Below are 20,073 nucleotides of genomic sequence, written 5' to 3'. Positions count from 1 at the left end.
TTGGCTCTCAGCTGAGGCTGAAGAGCAGACTTTCCTCACCCCAGATGAGGTCTCAGTGCCTCTGGGTACTACATGCTTCCCTCGGCTGAGAAAGGACATCCTGAGCTTCTGAGACCTTCCTCAGTTCTTCCCAGCCAATGCACCAGTTGTAATGTTCATAGACCCAGGTTGCTAGCACCAGGGATAGAACCTGCAAGCATAGGGGCAACAGCCCTGCACTCTACCACATGAGCTAAAAGCCAGCTACCTCTCCACTGAGGCTGTAGAGCAAAGACTTTACTCACCCCAGATGAAGTCTCAGTGCCTCTGGGTACTGCACCGAGATATCTCAGCTAGAAATCTGCAGCCAGAATATAGCTCCTTCCTGCCACCATTGCAGCACAAAGGGGCTGTAACCAGGATTCCCTCTATCTTTTTTTCCACCCATGTGTAGAATAAATATGTGCACCAAGGCATATAGGGATGTGCACCACCAGTAGAAATACATGCTGCCCACTCTGTGTGTTGTGGGCACTCTGCCAATCAGCTAAGCAGCAAGTGAATCTCTGCTGAGCAGCCACCCAAGTGCTCAGCTCACAGGGACCACTGGCTGTAACATAGCACGGTATCCGGCCCTGCATGGGAGCTTGTTGAGAAACCAAAATCATTGTAACAGTTCCTCACTGACTGCTGTGACTCTCAGTATCTGTCTACCTGTACTTATTATCAATTCCATTATCTGTTGATTCCATTCCAGTACAGTATGCACACTCAACAAAATAAAAAAGCCCAAGATACTAAGGAAAAGGTCAATGTTTGTACTGTCCTCATGAATTATTAGCATATACATTGGTGTCTTCTGTTTCCTCAGCCCTTTTGCTTTTGCATGCTCAGAGATAACAAATAACATTTGCATTGATGTACGGTCCCCATGCCCCTGTGTATCCTTTGTGAGATTAAAAAAAAGATAGTTAATAATACATTTTAACTTGGAAAAATAGTGGACCTTCCGTCCTAAAAAACACCCTAGATTGTCTGTTATTTATTGCTATTGCCTGTTTGTAGAAACTGTTTCAAAAGAGACTCAGTAAAATAACATTGTGGCTTTCCCATATTATTATTAATCATTTGTATTGCAATAGCACTTAGGGGCTCCCCCTTGTAACAGGGGTAGTGCAAACCCAGAACAAAAAAAAAATAGGAACCCTCCTGATTTGCTTATTGGCTCCTGGCTCTTCATCCAAGGGGTTGCAATTTCATGTAAAATCTAGGCAAATTAATGTATAAGGTGATGAGTTTTCATGGAACAGAACCACTTCTTCACATCTGCAAAATTCTAGGTCTGTCCCTTGAAAGCTCATCACCTACCACATAATTTTCTTAGTCTTTAAAGCGCTACAGAACTGTTTTTCTTTTTTGTTTTATGAAAGATACAGACTAACATGGTGACCTGTCTGTAAAAGAGTAACAGAGAGGTAGCCATGTTAGTCTGCACTCCAACAAAACAAAGCAGCAGAAATGTAGCACTTTAAAGACTAACAAAATGATTTATTCAGTGATGACAGACCCACTTCTTCAGATCAATCTCATTTCCAATACAGACTGACACTTATAAGTACAGAGGACCAAAAAAAAAAAAAATTGCAATAAAAACTGACAAATCAAATGGTATTGAAGGAAGGGGGTAAGGGATGGGGGGATGTTAATTCTCCTGCCTGAGACAATTACAAGCATCAAAGGAAGGGAGCAGTCCCTGTAATACGTGAGGCAATTGTTGTCTCTGTTCATACCATATGTTAATTTGTCGAATTTGAATATGAACTCTAACTCACAAATCTCTCACTGAAATCTGTTGTTAAATTCTTTTTGTTCCAGGACACAAAGTCTGTTTCATCCTATATTTCCTGCCAGTTATTAATAGATGGAAAAACAATAGCATCTTTGCAAAGAATGCACCATGGGGCTGGCTATCCCATGGACAACAATCACACAGTCACTGAAAGCTTCGGCAGTGTGAGAAGATTGCCAATAATGGAAAACTGAATATCTGGCTAGACCATCTTATGGGCCTTGCTAGAGATCGACTGGGTGGTTCTGAACTTGTAAGTAGTCTATTTCCCTTTGGGATTTGCCATGATAACGATGATTATTGCAATCAGGAACATAAGACATTAGGGACCTGGTTAACAATACTGTTGACAAGGCACAAGTCAGAATAAAGTCCAGATCACTTTCCCATAGCTCTGATTGGCTCTGCAGGGCTAACAGGATGGGAAAGTACTAGCAGCTGAATGACTCTAGTCCAGCACCCTCAGGACCTGACTGGTGCCGAACCAGAGAATTTGCCAAACCACGGAAGGTCAATATTGTCTATCACATTAGCGACACTTCCACAGCTTACTGAGTTCTTACAAGACATTTAAAAGTAAATTACAGCTAAACAACAACACAAAACACTGAGTGCCAGGATGGGTGGCTATAAACAAACTTTACGGGACTGTGGGAAACTTGGCCACACCCGTGATAAGTGGACATCCAGCTCAATAAACCCATGCTGGACCACCTATGTTGCCAGACAGAGAGTGCCAGATTAGAGAGGTTCAGCCTGCACAAGCTTTGGTTTATATGAGAAAAAAGCAGAGGTGATACCCAATACACCCAGGAAGCAGTTCCTTTGTGTAAAAAAAGTGCACAGGAGCACGGGAACAATTGTTATAGTGGGGATGCTGAAAACTGTTGAACCAAAGTGTAAAACCTGCATATGATGGAAACCACTTCAAACCCAGGGGTGCTGCAGCACCCCTTTTGCCCTTAGCTCCAGCACCTATGAAAGGGCATGTTTAACCAGTGGCTTTTTTGACAGAACTTTCATGGTACTTATATTCCAAAATTTCCAGATGTTCCTGGGGACCTCCATAAAAACTTGGTTCATTTGCATGTCGTTCATGTAACTCCTCCATTGAAATGTGTCCACCGCTTCAGTGAACTATAGCAGCTGCTTTGATACACATTTCAAGACAGGATGTGAAGAATAATACTGTAGAAGAGGGAAAGTGTTGGTACTAGACAGAATCTAGGTACCTTAATTAGAATTTGGCCTATCAGTTTTAACACCCCTGCTTACTCAGATTGTGCCCTGGGACATGGGCCAGGACCTCCCATTCATGATGCCTGTGAAAGAGAGCTCTTCTCCCTGATGCATGCATCCCAGCACCAGTAGTGAGCACCTACAAGGTTCTACTGTAAGCCTGCCATCCAGGTATTGGCCTTCCTCAACACGGCAGCTCATGGCCATATGACTGCAGGCATATACACCCTTCCCAATGCACACCTAAAGATGAGTGCAAAGCCAGCTGGTCCATATTGTGCTAGATAGTTTTTTAAGTACACAGGATGAAATTCTTGGCCCCTTGTTTCTGTGAAGAACTAAACCAGAAGAGCTTGTCTCCTGGATCAGAGATACTGGAAACCAGGAACTCCCAAGGTTTAACCCTGCACTTGCCAATGCCTGATTGTATGTCCTTGTCCAAGTCACTTATTTTTAAACTTCATTTCCCCCATCTGTTAAGTGAGCATAGTAATAACCTGCCTCCCAAGAGAACATAGAGCATAATCAGTCTACATTTGAAAATGCATTGTTATTTGACAGCCGGACCTAGTAGTCAGAGCCAAAGTCCACAGTTACAAGACAGGAGTCAAGAAGCAGCTGGGTATACCGGGCAATCAGAAGCAGAAGACAAGCTGGACATAAACCATGAGTCAAGAGCCAGAGTCAGGGACATGAATCATATTGAAGTCAGGAACTGTGAGTCAAATGCCAGGAATTAAGGCAGGCTGGAATGCCAGGAAGTCAAACCAGAGCTAAAAGCACATAGTTCAGTACTAGGTGAAACCCTCTTATTTGGACTGAGTCCTCTTCCTGCCACTGGTTTAAATAGGGCCAGCTGGCCAATCACCTGTTCTGGAACTCTGCCAATTAGACATAAGGGCAGAGTTTCACAATGGGCTTTACATTAATGAGCGATAGTTGAAGGACCGGATTGTGGCTGTCTTTATAAGCATCAAGATCTGGGGTGGTCTCATGATACAGAATAATAAATTCTGTAATGCAGAATAGTCTTTTTCACACCTGTACTTTCCAATGAGATGATGGTTTCAGGTTGGTAGCCATTGAAATACAACTTCATTGGTTTCCTCCACTGACTCAATTAAACTAAACCCCAGCAAACATACAAAGGACAATAGCACTTAGATTATTTTAGAGATGATGAGGGAATGATTCAAATGAAAGATGCCAGGCTATGCACTAAAGTGCTGTTGAATGTGTCAATGTACTTGTTATGCTGATGAGGGCGAGAAGAAATTTCCTCAATGGGCGGGTTATTAAGTAATTTTCCATTCAGGCGATTGCCATTGTTGGAGACAAGCTACTGCACTAAGTGGGCCACCAGTCTGATCTGGAATGGGAATTCCTACCGCGATGAGTGGGGAAGGTAATACCCCTATCTGGGCATTCCAGCCATTCAGTTAGCTAAAGTCTTTCTCTGTAGCTAACTCATGAGACATAACCCTATTATCCTTGCCTGAAAGGATTAAAACCATAGACAGTGGGTCCTAGAGAGTCCCTGGAAATGTTAAGAAAGCAGGAAGTGCATTGGCAGGAGTCCAGAAGAGCCAAGGGAAACAGAGTATGGAGAATTGGAAGCAGTGGCCTTCCTGTTTCCAGTGTGTGACCAGAGCAGAGAGTGGAAGAACAAGAAAGGAGCCAGGGAACCAGACATGGAGAATCCAGCAACATCCATGGCTCGGAAGCTCGGAAGCCTTGAAACTACAGCAACACTTTTGACGCCCCAGGTGGCCCTCATTATGCAGATGAGGCGCTGAATATTCATATCAGTGCCTCATTAGCATGTCCGACCCATGGTATTTACATACCCCTTCTGAAAGAGGGGGTAGTGTAGATGTGGCCTTAGTGAAATAGAAGGGGATGAGCATTTTTTGGTTAGGACATAGGACTCAGGAGATATGAGTTTAGTTCCATTCACTCCCAGAGACATTTCCTGTAAGCTTGGGCAACTCACATAATCATTCTGTGCCTCCACCCTTCAGCGGTAAAATGCAGGATAATAATATCATGTTTTGTCTATTCAGACTGTTGGCAATTTGTCATAGGAGTGGTCTTACAGTTCATTACAAAATGGGGTTCAGACAGCAAGTGGGGTCACTAGGTGTTAATGCAACAGGCAGGAACTCAGGATTTGCCACATGGGTTCGATTCATGTCCCATCTAGCCCTGTGCCCGGTCTTTAGCAACAGGAATCATCAGAGGCTACAGAGAAAGGTGCAGCAAAAAACCCAGGAGATGGTTGTGGGATAACCTCTCCATATGGAATGTTTCTTCCTAATCCAACTGTCTAGACCTAGGCTTATGCCTGTAGCAGGCAAGTTAATAACCCTTCCAGTGCTTATTTCTAGTGCCTCGGATCATGCTTCCGAACCTGGGCTTAGACTGTCAGTGGCTTCTCTGCTGTGCTACAGAGAGAAATCCAACAACACTGAAGCACCTCTAAAGAGCAAATTGCCAGGAGAACAACCACAGTTGCATTATTCCCGTACACAGCTGCAACAATGAGGGAGGTGCATGCACACTGAAATAACTTCTCCCCAGGGCTGGCAAGGGCAATGAGAATGGGAGATGGATGAGGCATTTAAAAAACGAAATCTAGAGCAAACTCTCCCTTTCCAGTGCAACGCAGCTGCCTGCTCACATTTTCCTGCCCAGATGGGCACCTTTCCAAAGCACACGTCTGAGAAAATCTCTAACCCGCTGCCTTGGCAAAGCGAAACGTCATCAACTCTCTCCCCTCCTCCACCCCCAGCCTTTCCTTATTCCCTATTGTGTTCAAGGGACAGAAGGGCTCTGACTTGGTTGAGGCTCCTGAGGGGGAAGAGTCCCGCACATGTTTAGCCCAATAAAGAAGTTTTTTATATAGTAAACTCTGTTTTAAGTATGGGAGGGGTAGCCGTGTTAGTCTGGATCTGTAACAGAAACGAAGGGTCCTGTGGCACCTTATAGACTAACAGAAGAGTTTTGAGCATGCTCCAAACTTTTCTGTTAGTCTATAAGGTGCCACAGAACACTATGTTTCTGTTTTAAGTGGTATTCAAACAATCGGAATTCTCAATTAACCGGCATTCCATCCCACCCCATCCACCGATGTCGCTTCCCCTTCTTACTCTGGTGGCTTCTCACGCATCGCCTGCCCCTCATAGGCCAGCCTACCCAGCACACACCCTGCATCCCTCTGTGCTGAGTGTGTGTGCAGCCCGTAGCTTCTCCATTCTCCTGTCCACTGCCTGATGCCCAGAGTGGCTCCCCGCATGGCATGGCCATGCATGAACCCCACAAGCAGATCCACACCTTCTCTACCAACAAGATAACGGGGCAGAAGTTGACTGACAGCTGGCGCTGGGGAATAGGGGGAGCTGAACTTTGTTATCAAGTATATTTGAACATCCAGCAACCTCCCAGTCCCAGGGCTGCCAGATATGAAAGAGTTTACTGTAACACCTGATGGGGCTGGAAACATGCAGCAGCTGTCTCTTTAATTGGTTCAGTGGCGGGATGGAAAACACACCACACACTAAGAGAATTCACTGGGGCAGCCAGAATAGAAGAGTGATGAAAAAACAGAGCCCTGACCACTTCTTATTCCATTCAGCTTCTTATGCTATGCCCATCATTGTGGTGTCCGGATGCATTCCAGAGGTTCACAAGTGTCTGTCTCACGTACCTCCTTTTTGTAGTCATTCCATGGCAGTTTGGATAAGAGAAGGAATACAAGTCCTGGTACGTTCTGCAAATATGGCAGCTACTAAAATGTACTTCATAGTTCAAACTGGCTAGGATATGTCTAGTTACTTCCCGTCCTAAACTGTTCTGGAGTGTTGTTATGCACTGTGGCACACCTACTGTGCTCAGAGGAGTCTGTGATAGGGTTTAGGTGGGGTGCTATGCTGTCCCAATGTATGCCACTCGGAGGGGGTGACGTGGAGGAGGAGAGGGAGGGTGTACTAGAGGATAGAGTACTGGATTGGAGACCTGGGCTGTATTCTCTGCTCTTCCACAGGTCTACATGGTGACCGTGGTCGAGTTACTGCTTTGGGCCTTAGTTGTCTGACCTGTGAAATGGGGAGAATGACACATTTCTTCTTTGTAAAATACTTTGGCTACCTCTACACAACATAGTTTTGTCAACAGTCTGTCAACAAAACTCAGCATTTCCGCGAACAGCATTCTGACTCTCCGCAAAGAGGAACACCTTTGTCAACAGTTTCTGTCAACAAAAGGATATGTAGATGCTCCAAGGGGGTCCTCTGTTGACAGACAGGGCTTCCATTTCCCTAGACAGCCCTATTTACTGAGCTTCCAGTTGGCTGTTCTGTCAAGAGAGCAGCCAGGCAGTCTGGCCACTCTCCGTCGACAGAGTGGATCACTCTTTCTATCTGCTTTTGTGTGTGGATGTGATCTGTCAACAGAGTTTTGTTGGAAGTAATGTCTGTTGGCAGATCACTGTAATGTAGACATAGCCTTTGAGAACTGACAATGAAAAACTCTACAAAAGGTAGCTATTATTAACAAAACCCTATGAGATCATGGTACAAAGGACATTACAGAAGTTCAAATATCATGATTATCATACTAAAGGCAGAGCGTGGATCCCAGCCTGGAATGGCTGGCCCATGGAGACAGAAAAGAGCCCTACAAAGATGGGATGCACAATGCACTGTAAGGCCAGAGCAGACCTGCATTATTGACATGGTAGACCAAGGAACTGTATTTCAGAAACTTGAACTGCTACACCAAGCGACCAAATGATGCTGAGCATCATCTCCTGTTGAAACTACCTCCTAAGGGATCAGTGCTACAAACCCCATCCTCATATGAGGGTTTCATTTGCAGTAGGACCAGTTATGTGAAAAAAAGATGCAGGATTTGTCCTAGGGATGTTACTGTTTAACTGGTTAACCAATAAACCAGTAAGTCTATGATGAGATGGATGAGGTTTACTGGCTATGGTTAACTGATGGGGTCTGGAGCAGTCCCCTGCTTGCTGTGGGCAGAGGTTTGGTCTGGCCCCATGGTGCTACCATGGGCACAGGCACTTCAGAGCAGCCAGAGCAGTCCCTGTCCACAGCAGCCACGGTGGGTGGTAGGGAAGCTGGATGGAGGTTGTGGGGCAATGGCTGGGAAGGCTGCTGAAGCATGGCTGAGCTGGAGGGGCATCCCCAGCCGCCCCTGCCTGCCACACCCCTGCTATCAGATAACCAGTAAACCCTCCCGTTTAACCAGTCAACCAATTAAACAGGATTTTACACCCCTAATTTGCCCCTTAAATTTTAAATTATCTTGTCCTGGAGTCATGCCCCCCCCCGTGTCTCGTGTGTGCTACCTCGTTTTTTCCACAACTGGCCGTGAAAAGGGGCTGGATGCTAACTGCTCCTGGCCTGCGCTGTGTTTCCCTGCCAAGGAGAGTGTGTCAGCTGCTGTATAAATGATTTAAGCAACTTCTACTATGCCATCCCCATAACCCCCATGGGTCAGAGATGGGACAGAGAAGGACGGGAACAGTAGAGAGCATGGCCAGAGTACAGATGTGCACTGCTAGTTCTCAGCTAGTAGAGAGTACCTGGGGCACTCCTGCCAGCTTCCATTGGTTAGAGCAGCCTAGGGCTGGGGTTTGCAACCTGTGAGTCTGGAGCGTGCAGATCTCGAAGGACTTCTTTTCGGCTCCCAGTGCTATAACAGCAAACTTAAAAAAACCCAAAAAACAAAAAACCTGTCCTGATTATTTTTGATAAATGTTTGAAAGCCCAACAATGAACTTTTTTGGGAAGAAAGGTGCTTCGAAATCAGGGTTCCCTTTCGAAGGAGCCCTGTCTACATAGCTGGTTTGCAATTCAAAAGCAGCACTTTTGACACTCTGGGTGGCTGCCATTATGCAAATGAGGCACTGAATATTCACATCAGTGCCTCACTAGCATTTTCCACCCACTTCATTTACCTGCCCCTTCTGCAAGGGAAGGACATGTGTAGATGTAGCTTGAGCAAGGCAGAAAATCAGGGAGATAGAAATGTAGGAGAAAAGCTGGTCTCATTGCTGTGAACAGCCCACCTTTTTTTAATCCTGCCTCACCTCTTTCATCCCCCTACACTGTCTTTCTCCATGTCATGTTCTCTCCCTCCACAGCCCACAGTAGGAGGATCCTGGCTCTTGCTCAAAATCTGTGTACACATCTCTTTTTATTCAGGCACTGCACCTGGGTGGCTGGGATTGTCAGGGGTGGGAGCTGGGGTCAGGCTTTCTCCCGTACTCTCTTCCGTCTGGAGGACATTGAAGGACTGAAAGCACATCCGAGGAAGCAGCAAAAGACTGTAAAATAAATCTGAAAATCTCCATTGTTCCTGGGGCACTTCTCGACACCACAAAGCAGTGGCTGGAGGAAAAATAGAACACAGCAGAGAATAAAGCAAAAGCAAACACAAGGCCGAGGAGGAGGGGAAATCTGTTGTGCCAAGGCAGGAATGCATCCACAGGCTGGCTGCTTTGTGGTATATTGCTACCATTAATCTGAAGGCTCTATGGCTACAGCTGCAGCTAAGCGCTGTGCATACATTGCAGATGGCTGCAGGGAAATCCTAAAGAGCAGTTGGGGAGCCAGCTCCTCTGCAAACCTGGAAGCAGGAGCCAAACACAGCAGGAGGCTGAGTGAGGGTGGACAGTGCTAATACAAGCCAGCTGGAGCTTGCAGGAAGAGCCCCCGTTGACTCCTATGGGATGAATTGACTGGGGGTAAGGATTTAAAGCATGGGGCTGATCTGGAAGGAGCAGATCTGCAGAGAATGAGAGAACATCTCATTATTTATTTCAGGGGTGTGCAATGTCGGGGGGCAGGCCCCTTGGGGGCTATGAAATGTCATAAGGGGGTGCAACATGATTGGCTGCTGGGTCTCAGGCTCATCCATCTCATTAAAACTTTTGGAATATGTTACCATTTTTACGTATGTGTATACACATTTATATACTGATTAATAAAGCTTGTACGTTTTACATACTTATTTTCTTACACATACTGAAAGTTTCCTCCCCCTGATTTATTTGAATCTTGGTAGTGCCTAACAGCCCCAGTCATGGAGCAGGACCCCGCAGTGCTAGGTGCTGCACAAACACAGACCAAAACAGCAATTAAATAACTGCTCTTGTCCCCTCTATTTCAGTCTCTATCCTAAGGAGCTTACTCTCCTCTGGGAAGATTGTCTGTTGAAGGAAATCCTATTATTCATTATTTTTTTTTTTTGTTCTATGGCTTTGTTTGGATGGAATCACAAAGGATATACAGGTTGAACCTCTCTTGTCTGGTACCCTTGGGACCTAACTAGCGCTGGATGAGAAAACTTGCCAGACCACAGGAGGTCAGTATTACCTAGCAGCATTACCAACACTTCCACTGTTACTGGGCTCTTAGAATACAGTTAGGGATAAATTACAGCTAAATAACAGCACAGAACACTGACAGCCTGAACTGGTGGCTGTAAAAAGCACCTTTATGGAATCACGGGAAACTTGGCCACATCCATGATAAGTGGTTGTCTGGCTAACTAAAACCATGCCAGATTATGGAGGTTGCTGGACGAGAGAGTTCTATTTTAGAGACGTTCAATCTGTACGTTGGTGTCTATCCCTTGCCACACTCTCTGTTTATTTACCAGCCAGAATACATTTCTTCCTTCTCCCATCTGCCTCTGACAAGCACAGAGGTGTTTTCTATGCTGCTCAGTTTTCCAAAGGAAACAGGTTAACAGTCCATTTCTCCAGCAGCTGTCACTTTTAGTCAGCCTTATTGTTTTTAACCCTCTAATGAGAGCCCAGTGCATTCTCCCAGCTGAAGGATAGGTTGACTGAGGTAGGTAGAAGGGTGAGGAACCAACCAAAGAAGAAAACATACTGCAAATGCCTCCTACTGCCTTCACCTGCAAGCAGGTAAACTCACGTGGGAGGTTTTAGAGCAGCAAGAAGTGAAATGGACCTATGATGCAACGGACTAAGCCCTGATGCCCCCTACAGGACCCTGGAGGCCTTGCCACACTCCTTCCCAGTGAATAGTCACAGAGAGGAAGCCGTGCTAGTCTATACGCTATCAAAACAAAAAGCAGTCAAGTAGCACTTTAAAGACTAGCAAAATAGTTTATTAGGTGAGCTTTCATGGGACAGACCCACTTCTTCAGACCATAGCCAGACCAGACCAGACTCAATATTTAAGGCACAGAGAGCCAAAAACAGTAGGCAAGGAGGACAAATCAGAAAAAGATAATCAAGGTGAGCAAATCAGAGAGTGGAAGGATGGGGGGAAAGGTCAAGAATTAGATTGAGCCACGTATGCAGACAAGCCCCTATAGTGACTCAGAAAGTTCCCATCATGATTTAAACCATGTGTTAATGTGCCGAATTTGAATATAAAAGCCAGCTCAGCTGTTTCCCTTTCCAGAATGGTGCGATAATTCTTCAGTAACACACATACCTTTAGGTCATTGACAGAATGCCCCATTCCGTTAAAATGTTGACTAACTGGTTTGTGGATCTGGAGTGTTTTGATGTCTGTTTTGTGCCCATTGACCCTTTGTCTAAGGGAGTTAGAAGTCTGTCCACTATACAAAGCATCTGGGCATTGTTGGCACATGATGGCATATATGATGTTAGTAGAGGAGCATGAGAAAGTGCCCGTGATATAAAAGCCGAGCTGGCTTTTATATTCAAATTCTGCACATTAACACATGATTTAAATCATGATGGGAACTTTCTGAGTCACTATAGGGGCTCGTCTGCATACTTGGCTCAGTCTAATTCTTGACCCTCCCCGCCATCCCTCCACTCTCTGATTTGCTCATCTTGATTATCTTTTTCTGATTTGTCCTCCTTGCTTACTGTTTTTGGTTCTCTGTGCCTTAAATATTGAGTCTGGTCTGGTCTGGCTGTGGTCTGAAGAAGTGGGTCTGTCCCATGAAAGCTCACCTAATAAACTATTATGCTAGTCTTTAAAGTGCTACTTGACTGCTTTTCCTTCCCAGTGAGAGGAGCAGAAAAGAGGTCATCCAGATTGGCTAGAGCAGATGCCTCTGCAGCAGCCAGTCAGGACCCAGCAGGCTGATATAAAAGAAGCTGCTGGGCTAGGCCCTGGCACTTCCTCAGAGGAACTAGATCTGGGCAGGTCTATGTACTGCTAGGGAGAACAGCAGCACAATGGACAGCTCTATGTGAGAGCTGAACTTAAACCTGGGTAAGGCCCCGGTCCAAAGGCTGAAGACTGGCCACAAGCCTAATACAAAAACCAGCAGTACCCTGGACAGGGCTTGTCAGATCCTAGCCCCTGAGAGACTTGGAGACAACCAGATAAAGACCTTACATGGCATTCCTTGAGCACAGAGAGGCACTTACAAGCAGCTAGACCCAATTACGGGGCCCATCTTTTCGATGCTGCTTTTAATAAGAGTTAATGAGAGGCCGGTTTTGGCCATACTGATTACTTTGCTCCGTCCAGGGTCCCTGTGATTGCAACAGGCATTGCTGTCGAGTAAGTAATCAATATGTGTAAGGTTGGCAGAGCCTAGTCTGAAATACATCCCATGTAAGGCTGGATGAATTATATAGGTCTGGATTATGGTTTTACTATATGCCCTAAATAAGGGCTAGCAGGCAGCTACCTGACCCGGGGAGCAGAGCAGGGAATAAGCCCATGTAGGGCACATTGCACTGCAAAGGAAGGCATAATTTCAGCATGGGTATGCAGACCCACTCAAGCATTAATTGAGCTGGTGCAGGTAACAGCGGTGGGTTAGCCACCCAAATACAAGGCTGCCGAGGATTCTGAGTACATACTCAGCTTTCTAGCCACTACCTGGGACCATGCCACCAGACCTTCACTGCTAGTGCTCCCTGTCCCTCTTGAGGAGTAGATGTAACCAAAATTTATGTCTACACTTGTGTTGGGTATGTGATGCTAGGCTTGGATAGCTGTACTTGTGCTAGGTATCTTTGAGCAAGCACATTCAAAACATGCAGCTAGGACCACATGGGTATACCCTGTGCTGCTTGGTTTTCTGAAACCAGCCAACAGTCCAGAACAGAACCGCTGGAAAATGTGGAACACTTCCTATAGCTTGGAAGTTATCTTTCCATTAAAATTGACATTGAAGTAGAAATCCATCATCATCTGAGCCACTTAAGTTCTGCTTTTGCCCGCTTGAGACAAAGGGTCTTTGAGAACTGAGACATCTATCCCAAGACAAAGCTCCTTGTATACCATGCAGTAGTTGTTCCCATGCTACTGTATGCATGTGAAACCTGCACAACATACAAGCATCATTTGAAGACACTTGAACAATATCACCAACACTGCCTCAGGAGAATCCTAAATATCTCTTGGGAGGACAGGTGCATGAACACTAGTGTCCTGGAAGCGTTGAACATCACCAGCATTGAAGCCATTATCATGCATCAAAAACTTCATTGAACTGGTCACATGGTTTGGATGTCTGATCAGCACCGACCAAAACAGATTCTGTTTTTTGAGTTGGAGGAAGAACAGAGGAGTGTTGGAAGCCAGTGAAAGTGATATAAAGACATGCTGAAGGTATACATGAAAAAGCACAACATCAGTGTAGACACTTGGAAGAATCTTGTCCAAGACCGTCCCCAGTCGAGAACAGTCATCTGTGAGGGGGTAGCACAAATTGAGAGGTCTCACCACAGTGCAGGCAAAGATAGGCAGAGAAGAAGAAAAGAGCTTCAAAAACTACCCCACTCCTCTCCAACAGCTACCAACAGCTGCCCTTTCTGTGATAAGGTCTGCAGCTCCAGAAGTGGGCTGATCAGCCATCAACGGACTCACAAACAGGAGGGTGACATGAAGATGATCTACTCTCCATTGAGTGACCACCAAGAAAAAGAAAGAATATTGTACTATGGAAGGATGTATATTCCTGTTCTCACCTGGTCACCAGCATTTGCCCTGATGCATGACAATTAATTGCTCTCACACTGTTTAGGCTAGATAGTTTAATTGCTGAATTGTATTCTAGTAAATCATTGGCCTGAATAGCCGGTGTGTCACATAGTAGATTGCACAAGTAATAAGAGGAAAACTCTAAAAGTGTTAGTTCAACATACAGATCCTTCTCAGCCTGGGAACTCACCTGGGGAAGACTCATTCAGTGGATTGAGGGCATTTGCTGTTCTGATTTTCTCCAGACAGGCTTCCTGTTCCTTTCTGATGATGCAGTCGGAGTGTGTTGCCATCACCTGAAAGGCAGAAAGCAGAACAATTACAAACACACCAATCTATTCTGAGCTCATGGGAAAACCAATAAATCATCGGACCCTCTTCTTGGAGGAAAAACAACACTAGAAGATGAAATAATGCCACCATTAAAACTCACTGCCAGTGTAGATGCCTTACTGCTAAACTCTAAACTACAGAATTACCATGGGGATTACCAGAAATTTCATCTCTTTTCTTTTTCCTGCTATCCTCTTTTACACATTGCTTTTGTGCAGTCTGAAGTCCTAAGGGAAGGCTCATGTAGTAGTCAAATCATTGGAGACTCAAGCCCCATGGTCATTTCCTAGCTCTGCCATTTACTCTTGTTCAGCCTTGGCCAGGTCACTGAATCTATCTGGTGCCTCAATATTTAATTGAAAGCTCTTTCTCTGAGTCTTCAGCCAGGCAAGCATGTTTGTTGATGTGCACCTCTTTTCCCTCCTCTCCTCTGTTCTCCCGTGGCCACAAAATGGTTTTACAGCCAAAATGAAATACAATCACAGCCCAACTGAGCTGCATTGATTAAATCTCTCCTAATACTATCCACTGTCTTTATGGAAGTCCTGAGTAGAGATGCTGCAAAGGAAGAGAGAAAAGGAAATCTCCGGGGGGTTGTATAGATATGGCAGTGTGCAGATAACAGGGGAGTGATCTCTAAAGCATGTTGATGTGTTGGGTAGTAATTGGTCTGTGTAGACCCTGCTGGTGTGAGCTATGGCTATGTCTACAATAGACTAAAAAAGTCAAGTGCAGATACACAATTCTAGCTACATCAATTGTGTAGGCAAAATTCATGTATCTACGCTTGGCTAGCTTGGCTGTCTATATAGGCGAAGGGCACCAAGAGAATTTCTCCCATTGACCTCCCTCACTCCTTGCATGTCACAAGGAGTACGGGGTCGGCTGTGATCCGAGAGGTCAATTTTACGCGTTTCTACTAGATGTGTGAAATCGCATCCTGGAAGATCAACTCTGAGCGGGTCGATCTTCCAAGGTAATGTAGATAGCCTTATAAGTCCTCTACTGGGATTTAACGTAGTGCTACATAACTGAGACGTAACCTGGTAAAGTCACACAGTGTGCCAGGGACAAAGCTGAGCACAGAACCTGCAGAGTCCCTATGCAGTGCGCTATCCACTAGGACACACTACCCTTCTAAGGAATGCTGGCTGCCCCTTTAGAACATACAGCTGTGTGTGGAATGCACTACAAAAGAGGGTTCTGTGTGTAAATGTATCATCTGCCTCTGTTTCCAGGCTCAGGATTTCCTGGAAGGTCTCTGACATCACACATTGAGCCTAGCACCCACGCCACTTCTCAGTTCATGGCATGCCACTCACACATAGGGATGCTGTGTCCCTAGCTTCTCAACTAGGACCAAGCAGCACCACAAAATATAAATGGTCACCAACATATGAGCTCCCCAGGTGTAATTTTTGTCTCTTCAAAGGCAAAATAAGCCTTATTAATTCTCTAAACATTCCAGGAGAAGGCTGGGTGCTTCACACAGATGGGTTGGGGAAAACTCAAGGTAGGGAGTGTGTCCGGTCACCCTGGAATTTAACCAAGGCTGGTGGAGGCTAAGGTGGTGCGTCTGTGTTATTGGCAGGCTGTTGGGGTCAGAGCTCTGAACCAGGACTGCAGAGCATGGAGCCAGACACACAAGATATTGCATGCTAGTCCGTCAGACATGGGACTGTGTGCTTGTTCACTGTATTTTAGTGTCACAACCAGAAGCAGTGTTCCCTGTAAGCTGAGCACATGGGCGGATGACCAGCAGAGGTTCTGGTGCCACCTAGCTGATTAGCAAAATGCCCACAGCGTCCATAGCTGGCAGCGGATTGGTGGAGCACATCGCCCTGTGCTTTAGTGCACATTGCAAAAGGTATTCTCCCCCTGGATGGAAAAAATAGAGGAAATCCTGGCCAACAGCCACATCCACAAAGTATTTAAGGCACCTGGTCTTACGGTCAGTGGAATACCCCTGCACTTCTGTGGGCTGAACGCCCAAAACAGGACATAAGGGTTACAGCATTCCAATCTTATCTCTTTGCCTTGAGGATATTTGCTGCTCCCAGACAAAGTGGTTGCTGTCTCCCCCAAAACGCTAGTGATCCCTGCAGTTTCAGCACCCACTGATGGATCTTACCAAACCGAGAAGCCAGGTAAGGAGCACGGGAAAGACAAATGAATTTTTACAGCCCAAACCCAGAAATCCCGGGGAACCGAGGAACTGGGACTCCTAGAACTTCTAGCAAGATAGGCATATATTTGTGTAACATACACTGAACTAAAAATTAATCAAGCAAAAGGAGTTTGAGACCGGGACTTATAATGTCAAAGAAAACGAAGTTTAGATAGACAAATGTAAAACAAAATGCTTTAACTCTGAAATAAAATAATGAGTATAATTATAATTAAATCATCATTATCATCATCATAATTAATAAGCCAAATGCTGCTACATTGGGCTAGTGGATAGACTATTAAAAGGTGACTTGGGTGATGTGGATTCTATTCCCAGCACTGCTAGTAACATACTGGGATAAGCTGCTGTGTGTGCCCATGCCTCAGTTTCCCCATGTGAAAGATGATCATATTAACTTCCTTTCTTAAGGTGCTGTGAGATACAGGAATTATTAATAAAGCACCTTAGAGACAAGGAACAAATCTGTGTTACTTTTGAGCCTGTGATTTTAAAGATAAGTTATATATTCTATGCATTCCTCTGTGTTTGCACAGTGCTTGTTATTTGCTTTGCCCAGTGCAGTCCTCTCCTCATAGGGCCCTAGACATTACAGATTGTATCATAAGGATTGCTTAATTGCAGCAAATAAGCAAATGCAGGGCTAGCTTGTGCCACAAACAAACAACCTGTCATCGGGGACAGTACATTACTGAGCTGCCCAAAAGCATCCTTGTGAAGGAGCTGTGTCTCAGGGGGTCACAATCCCATCACTAAACCCTTTTGCTCAGGAGAGGTGATGGTTTGTTGCTGGCTTAGTCCATAAGCAAACTATGACCCACCCCTTGCCTTCCTGGTCTGGCTTAGCTGCATTGGCCAATGCTCTGCAGAGAGGAGGAATGATGCCACGGCTTCTGCATATCACCCACCTGCCTTTATCGTTCAAATGGAGTGGCTGTAGCAGACACCCATCATTGTTTACTTCTGCACACTGGGGCCCAAGATTTAGCTAGCTTGTGCACAGGTAGAAGGAGGGTGCCCCTCAGCCAGTACGATGTTCATGGACCAACCTAACTAGGGCTATGTCTAGGTTACAGGGATTTGTTGACAGAAGTTTGTGTCAGAAGTTATCTTGTGACAAAACTTCTGTCAACTGATCGCTGCCAGAACACCAAGTGAATTGGAACAGCGATCTGCCCTATTGACAGAGAGTGGCCAGAAGGCCCAGCCACTCTACTGGCAAAACGGCCAGCTGGAAGAACAGCAGAGAGAGTTGCCCAGTGTCCTGGAAGCCTTTTCTGTCAACAGAAGACCCCACCTGCCCGGAATATCCAGACTGGCTTTTTGTCATGAGATCTTCGTCAACAGAGGTGTTCTTCCTTGTCATGAGTGGGGTACAGCTGTCGACAAAAGTGCCTTGCGAATCTGGATGCTCTATCGATTTTGTTGACAAACCTGGCTAGCCTAGACCCAGCCTAGAAGTTCAGGTGGACACTGGGAGCATAAGATATCCTATCCCACTGATCAGGGTGGTACCTGGAAGAGCGCAAGACATTAAAATGATCAATGTCATATGAAACAACAAGAAGGCCTGTGGCACCTTATAGACTAACAAACATTTTGGAGCATAAGCTTTTGCGGGCAAAGACCTGCTTTGTCAGCCTGCATTTGCTTATTTGCTGCAATTAAGCGATGCTTATGATGCAATTTGTAATGTCTAGGGCCCTATGAGGAGCAGGACTGCATTGTGCTAGGCAAACAACAAGCACTGTGCAAACACAGAGGAGTACACAGAATATATAACTTATCTTTAAAACTGCAGGCTCGAAAGTAACACAAATTTATTCCTTGTCTCTAAGGTGCTTTATTAATAATTCCTGTATCTCACAGCGCCTTAAGAAGGGAAGTTAATATGATTACCTTTCATATGGGGAAACTGAAGCATGGGGACACACAGCAGTTTATCCCAGTATGCTACTACTAGTGCTGGGAATAGAACCCACATCATCCAAGTCACCTTTCAACAAGGCTCATGCATCTGACAAAGCGGGTCTTTGCTCATGAAAACTTATGCTTCAACATATCTGTTAGTCTATAAGGTGCCACAGGACTTGTATTTGAAGATACAGACGAACACGGCTACCTCTCTGATCAATGTCATACGTTTAGCCATTGATCATTACTTATTATAGGAAAAGATTGATGGAGAACAATAATAATGTTGCAGACCACAAGTGGAAATCAGAAAAGCTCCTCCTAGCATATGAATGGATTTCAGAAGTTTCACTGTGTCGCCACTGAAGGACTGCTTTAGAGACAAAAACAATGAGGATTTTCTCCCCAGATGTTAAATTCATGGCTAGAAAGGCTGCTGTAAAGTAGGCTGCTCCCTTCAATGAACTTTCTATGGGTCAAGCCTGCAAACACTTAAGAATTTTATTCATGCGAGGAAACTGGATGTGACTACTCAAGCAAGTAAAAGTTACTTATGCACTTAAGAATTTGTCGGTTCAGGCTTTACTTTGGTAAAACCAAAGTCCTGATGTAACAGGAAGTGATGCAATATGCATGGAACATTCATTGTATAAAGAAATGATTTTAAAACAGTTACTAATGGTCCTGCCAATGAGGGTGGGAGGGGTGAAGGGTAGCAAAGGGGGCAAGTGCACAGGGGCATGTTGTTTCAAAAGGGACCAGAGCTCCTTTTGAAACATTGCAGGAGTGGTGCTCCGCCAGTTTGCATGGCTCTGAATCCTGGGGCATGGTCCCAGCGCTGTGCTCCCGGTGGTGCTCCAGGCTCACTGCCCTTTGGTCCCACCCCTTCTGCCCAAGGCTCTGCCCCTTCTGGGGGTGTGGTACCGGTCCTCCCTGCACACACCTTGTCCCCCGGGCCTGGTGTGGCTGTTGGCTATGCTGGTTATACACTACCATAAGCTTTCTTTTCCCTTTGATTTCTGTATTTCCGTCCATAAGGGCCTGAGTCAAAGATAACGAAATCAAATTGGAGTCTTTCCACCTAGTTCAAGAGCATTCAGATCAGGCATTGAGAGAGAATTTGAATATAAGTGAACCCTTTGGAAAAAGGTGACTTACGTCAACACACTACAGAGATGTAATGGAGTCTGATTCATTGCTGGTGCAACTCCATTTTCTTCACTGATCTCACACTAATGATGAGTTTAATGTATTGGGTGTATTTTATCATTGACTTCATCCTGAATTACATTTTTTAACTACCTCCATTATGAGTCTTGTTTTTTTTTAAAAGTTTAATCACCAAAATATTGAATACACATGAGGGAATTATGGAAAGGAAACTTGTTTGCAAGGGAAACAACACGATTAGCTTCCATCCCCCTGTCTAACGAGCATCAGTTGGTACAGCCAGCGCCTGGAATGAATTAAAAACTCAGGAATGATCTCTGAGTAGGTGGATTTTCTTGGTGATGATTTATGCCTTTACTGCTCCCTACAACATTAGCTGGGCAATTCAATATATTGTTTGCTCCAAAAAGGCCTCACACTGTCACTTG

At 45.2% G+C, this 20,073-nt stretch overlaps 1 protein-coding gene across 1 annotated transcript in view; it reads right to left on the bottom strand.

Moving 5' to 3' along the window:
• Window positions 1-20,073, bottom strand: part of ADCYAP1R1 (ADCYAP receptor type I) — a 185,440-nt gene that overhangs the window by 130,214 nt on the left and 35,153 nt on the right. Inside the window, exon 2 of the mRNA XM_074986332.1 lies at window positions 14,231-14,336. Within this exon, the coding sequence (XP_074842433.1) occupies window positions 14,231-14,336 (106 nt within the window). The remainder of the gene's footprint in view (window positions 1-14,230; window positions 14,337-20,073) is intronic.

This window comes from Carettochelys insculpta, chromosome 2 (genome assembly GCF_033958435.1).
Source record: "Carettochelys insculpta isolate YL-2023 chromosome 2, ASM3395843v1, whole genome shotgun sequence".
Taxonomy (NCBI): Eukaryota; Metazoa; Chordata; order Testudines; family Carettochelyidae; genus Carettochelys; species Carettochelys insculpta.
The sequence above is the reverse complement of the archived record's forward strand: the minus strand, read 5'-3'. Positions and strand labels throughout refer to the sequence as shown.